This window comes from Amborella trichopoda, chromosome 2 (genome assembly GCF_054954075.1).
Source record: "Amborella trichopoda isolate Santa Cruz 75 chromosome 2, AtrichopodaSantaCruz75HAP2 v2.0, whole genome shotgun sequence".
Classification (NCBI taxonomy): Eukaryota; Viridiplantae; Streptophyta; class Magnoliopsida; order Amborellales; family Amborellaceae; genus Amborella; species Amborella trichopoda.
This window is the reverse complement of record NC_142337.1, coordinates 13,202,060-13,208,059: the sequence shown is the minus strand read 5'-3', so window position 1 is coordinate 13,208,059 and position 6,000 is coordinate 13,202,060. Positions and strand designations below refer to the sequence as shown.

Sequence of the window (6,000 nt, the reverse complement as noted above, 5' to 3'; positions counted from 1 at the left end):
TCAACATACATGAATTACAATAAAGCATAAAATTAGTAACATATGATCTAAAAATAAAATGATAGACGACGTTATTGTTCTTCTTGGTCACGCTGGTGCCATTGATTGAATTCGTTTAACAATTCATTGATTCGATTTAAAAACGAATTATCGATATTAGCAGGCGTCTGACTATTCCCAAATCCCTGAGTGTTAGTGTTTTGTTGTGTTCCCAATCCAAAATCCCCAAAGTTTGTTCATCCTATGTGAATAATATGGCTGGGATAGGGTGGCCTCAGAATCATCATCTCTCTCATTTTCTCTTTGAATAATATGGATTAAAAACAAAAATTAACAAATTTTCAAAAAAATCAATCATGGATTAAAAAAAAAAAACCACAAATTTTCAAAAAATTCTATCATGGATTACAAAAAAAAATTCGATCATAGATTACAAAAAATTCGATCATGGATTACATAAAATTCGATCATGGATTACAAAAAAAAAAAAACATAAAAAAACAAAAAAATCCATCGTGGATTACAAAAAAAGAAAAAAATAATTCGATCTTGGATTACAAAAAATTCAATCATGGATTACAAAAAATTCTATCATGGGTTACAAAAAAAAAAAAAAATCAAAAAATTCGATCATGGATTACAAGAAAAAAAAACAAACATTTCGATCATGGATTACAAAAAATTCGATCATGGATTACAAAAAATTCTATCATGGATTACAAAAAATTCGATCATGGATTACATAAAATTCGATCATGGATTACATAAAATTTGATCATGGATTACAAAAAAAAACAAACAAAAAAAAACAAAAAATTCGATCGTGGATTATAAAAAAAGAAAAAAACAATTCGATCATGGATTACAAAAAATTCAATCATGGATTACAAAAAACTCTATCATGGGTTACAAAAAAAACAAAAAACAAAAAATTCGATCATAGATTACAAAAAAAAAAACAAACATTTTGATCATGGATTACAAAAAAAAAACAAACATTTCAATCATGGATTACAAAACATTCGATCATGGATTACAAAAAATTCTATCATGGGTTACAAAAAAAACAAAAAAACAAAAAATTCGATCATGGATTACAAGAAAAAAAAAACAAACATTTCGATCATGGATTACAAAAAATTCGATCATGGATTACAAAAAATTCTATCATAGGTTACAAAAAAAAAAAAACAACAAAAAATTCGATCATGGATTACAAAAAAAAAAAAAAAACAATTCGATCATGGATTACAAAAAAATTGATCAAGTATTACAAAAAAATCTATCATGGATTACAAAAAAAAAAAAAAAACGACTCGCCGATTCCGTACAGTGAATCGGCGAGTCACTGTGCAGAATCGTCCGATTCTCTCTAAAACCGGACGATTCTTGTTTTTTTCACCGATTCGATCCGTCCATGGCGATTCCCGAACCGGACGAGTTCGATTCGACTTGGCGTTTTTTTAACACTCGGTCAACTGGAATGGGCGGCTGATCGTTCGGCGAGTCTATCCGATTTCTTAGGCACCGGTCGGACATCTACATTTCCACGTAAATATCCTTGGAGGTGTGATTTGGTATTAAAAGGGTTTTGCTTTTTGGATTTGAAGTTGAATGGCCTCCTCTCTCTCTCTCTGAGCGGACTGTCATCGTCTTCGCGTTCTAATGGTGCACTCTCTCAGCACCCACTCTCTCTCTACTCTCTTTCTCTCTCCGTCACCAGCCCCATCTCACCATTTCTGTTTCATAAGAAGAGCATCCTCATCCACCTCCCTCCATTTTAATGGCACCTTCTGCAGCCAAGACCCAATTTCAGAGAAAAAAACTCAAAGCAAAAGAGCAATGAAAGCTTTGAAGGAATGGCAGGAATATGAAGAAGCAGTGAGAGAAAGGGACCTCGGTCGAGCCCTGAAGTTTCTGGAATCTCTTGAGCCCCTTCCTTCAGATGTTCAAATAACAACTGGAGGTGGGCTAGTGAGAGATTGGGAAGTGCTCGATGCTTGCTTAAATGCAGATGATATGAAGATGGTGGGGAGTGCTTATGAATTTCTTCAATTGAGGGGCTTCTTGCCCAATTTCGGGAAATATAAGAACAGGGGTATGTTTTCTCTGCAATTTTTTTTTTTTTTTTTTTTCAGTTGGGATATTATTCTTCTCTCTCTTTAAAATTTTCGATCATAATACTCTTGCACTGAAGTAGCTTGATTGCTTGCTCTTTATTTTTTTTGGTTTTGTAAATGGGTATGTGCCTATTGAGAATTTTTTCTTTTCCATCTGATTTTTCGATTTTGCGTTGACAAATTTTTTTTAATACTTCTAAGTTAAAGATAGATAGAGAAAGAATTTGCATTGGTCTTTACATTGTCCGGGATTTTTTATGCTAATCAAGTGCATCAGTGGTGAATGAACCTTTTATGGGAGCAATTTATGCTTTGAGACAGGTTTAGAGAGCTACTGATTATATATTCCAACTGCATTGTGAGTTACTACTGCTTTGCTTTGAGCATTGTTTGATGTGGTGATACCCATAAAAGCTTGGCTTCTATGTTAATTTTTTGTAATATGATCAACTTTCTTAGATCTTTTAATGTGAGTTGTTCTGCTGTTGATGCTGTGTTACTCTTCAAATATTTCTATGTTTGGGCATGCTTATTGTGGATGAATCAGGAGTTACCATTGAGGCCTAGATCTTAGTCCGGACGTGGAAGGATTGTAGGGTTCTTGAGAACCCCTAGCTTGCGGAACCGGGAATCCCAAATATCGGGGTCCCAACCAAGATCATGTACATGATTGGTTAAATATGAAGTGGATGAATACAACTATAAATCAAGTGCAAGAAATAAAACAAACATAAAAAGCACACCACCACAACACACGAGTTACGTGGTTCACCTCATAGGGCTACATCCACGGCTTCGGCAAGTAGAAATCCACTATCTCAATGAAACAGTTTTGGGTTACGAGAGATAATACCTATCTCTTGTAACCCAAAAGATAGGTATTATCTGTAAACATCGGTAAAAGACTATCACCGATCTTCCCTTCTAAACTCACTCTCCCGATTGAGCAAGACCGTCAATCAATATCTTCTTTTTCACCGCAATACCGCTACCTGAAAGATAACTTCAAGAGCAACGGAGAAACTTTTTCTCTCTAGAAGTGGAACTTTAACCAACCAAAACTCATGGGAATACCGCTCTCTCGGAGGTATTATGTCTTTATTAACTCTATTTTATAGATATCACTTTCTTATTTCTCTATACAGTCCATTTTCTTTTTACAATAATGCCCTAATTTTTATAAGAAAATATACATATGGTGATTTGGCTATCACCAAACCCAACAATCTCCACTTTAATAGCAAAATCATCATAATTGCCTTGGCAACCTTCATTGAATAGATTTCTTGATTTCTTCTCACTTGCTTCCATTGTGGGATTTTCACAAACACTTTGTTTTCATATTTCTCTACCTCAAATCATGTATCCATCAAACTCTACCATTCATCTTTTTCTTAATGTAAGCTTTAGCCCCGTACACACCTTGTGCTTTGATACCAATTGTAGGGTTCTCGAGAACCCCTCTTTTTCGAGCAAATCGGGATAACATAAATCCCTACCTGATGTGGTGAGCACCCCACAATAATGAATCCAACAACCCAAATAAAATACCCCAAGAACAATATTGTGTGTGCATTATATTTGGGAAAATTATATAATCAAGAAACAAGTAATATGGGAAATTATTATAACCACAACACAAGCAAAAAGTTGAAGACGCACGGATTAATGTGGTTCACCCAAAATCAGCTACATCCAAAGGCAAGAGGGCAAGGATGCATTCACTATCTCAAAGAAGAAATTTACAAGTTTAGAGTTTTGTAGATATGGCGTTATACATAGAAAGAAAACTCAATAGAAATTTCCTACCATAATCCCACCATCAATTGAATCATTGCTTTGTCTCCATCGACTAACACCGTCGCCACAAAGAAACCCCGATCAAATTCGCCCCAGTAGTAGAGCCACAATGGTGCTAGGGTTTACGCAAGAAACCACCAATATCTACCTCCTAAAGCTTCTCTCCACTTTTCTTTTTTTTTTCTCTTCTTTTCTTATGTTTTCTCTCGCTAAAAATGTCTTTTATAGACCTCCACAAATGACCTATTTTTATGACAAAAATGCCTTTTAACAAAAGAAAAATACCATAGGGGGTGATATTTGCATCACATCCCAACAATGGTATCAGAGCTCTAGGGAAGTGTGTTGTAATTTGGAAAAATGGCATTTCACAAGTTGAGGGGGATAAGTTTCATGGGAAAGATAAATTTGAAATTTGGAAATTAAAAATGCAAGATGTATCAGTACATCAAAGGCAACACAAGACACTACTTAGAAAAGATAAGAAACTGGTAAATATGACCGATGATGATTGGGACGAACTTGATATGAAGGCACAGGCCACTATTCGCTTGTGTTTAGCGAATGAAGTATTGTTTACTATTGTTGGCGAAAAGACGACAAAAGATTTGTGGGAAAAATTGGAAAGTTTGTATCAAACAAATTCCCACACAAACCGAATTTTCTTAAAAGGAAAATTGTATTCCTTGAGAATGAAAGAGGGTGCCAAAGTGTCGGAACACTTGAATGAATTCAATACTATCATTTGTCAACTTGAAAGTATAGGTGTGAGAATGGAAGATGAAGATAAGGCGGTCACCTTACTTTGTACATTGCTGGAATCCTATGATAACCTTGTCATTACTACATCGAGTTGCAGCAAACAAGATTCTCTTGATTTGAGCTCAGTTTGTAGTCAACTTCTTGCCAATGAAATTCGAAAGAAAGCATTGATGGATAATTCAATGGGTTCAAGGATGGATGTCCTCGTGCCAAGAGGCCTGTTGGATGAACAAGTTTGTTCATCAAGAGATTCCTCAAGTAGCCGATCAAAGTCGAGGGGGTCTTATGACAAAGGTTGTTGGTTTTGTGGCAAGCTTGGCCACATAAAAAAAAAGTGTTGGCAAAGAAAAAGACAAAATTCCTCAAACTGTTTTGGTTTGGGAATGGAAGGGAAAGGTGAGGCCAAGAATGAGGCTCACCAAGTTGAAGAATCAACATCTAGTTATGTTGAAGATGAGGTGTTGATGGTGGGATGCAATCCCATGTACTATCAAAGATGGGTTTTTGATAGTGGTGTCACACTTCATATGTGCCCACATAGATCGTGGTTTGATGCATATGAGCCATGTTAAGGTGGTTTGGCATCAATGGGAAACAATTCAATGAGTAACACGATTGGTATGGGCTCGATTCTCATAAGGATGTATGATGAGATGGTTCGGACATTTGAAAATGTGAGGCATGTACTAGATTTGAAGAAGAGCTTCATTTCACTATCTTCTCTAGATATGGAAGGCTACAAATTTCCCGGGCAATGTGGAGTGCTCAAATTTTCAAAGGGGGCTCTAGTTATGATAAGAGAGTCCGGGAAGGAAACTTGTATAAATTGTTAGGGACCACAATTATAAGTGAAAGAGTAAATTTGGTTGTAGAGAAAGATGAAGCTCAAGAGGAGATACATGATTTGGCAATTGAAGATTTTGGTAAAATAAAGTAAGGTCTTAATGAAGTCATTCGGCAAGGTGGAGAAATTGAAGATATGAGACTCTCGCAAGGGAATGTGAAGCTGGAAACACCTCATGAATTTCCTTTAGGCCAATGGTCAAAATTTGGTGAAGGAATGACCGATGTGACTAGAGTGTTGCATGCTACTCTAATGTTGATTTTGATTATCGCCATGGTTTGTATAAGATTTGTTATTTCACTTCTTTTTAGTTTTCTTGATTGGCTTGTGTTTAGCCTAGGAAGAAAATGTTGGAATGAAGTGAAATGGGTACTTCAAAATTTGAGAAGTATGGGCAAGCATTGCTAATGTTATGAACATAAAGAAGGCTTCGTGTGAGATACTTATGCAAGGAATCTCGGTGATATGAGATCA

General features: G+C 35.7%; 1 protein-coding gene across 10 annotated transcripts in view; it reads left to right on the top strand.

Annotated features, from left to right (window-relative positions):
• The first annotated feature begins 1,566 nt into the window (after positions 1–1,566).
• Positions 1,567–6,000, top strand: part of LOC18448081 (ATP-dependent zinc metalloprotease) — a 28,255-nt gene continuing 23,821 nt past the window's right edge. For all 10 annotated transcript variants that reach the window (XM_020675944.2, XM_020675942.2, XM_020675943.2 and 7 more), the window contains exon 1: positions 1,567–2,098. In XM_020675944.2, the coding sequence (XP_020531603.1) occupies positions 1,666–2,098 (433 nt within the window). In that variant the 5' untranslated portion in view covers positions 1,567–1,665. The remainder of the gene's footprint in view (positions 2,099–6,000) is intronic.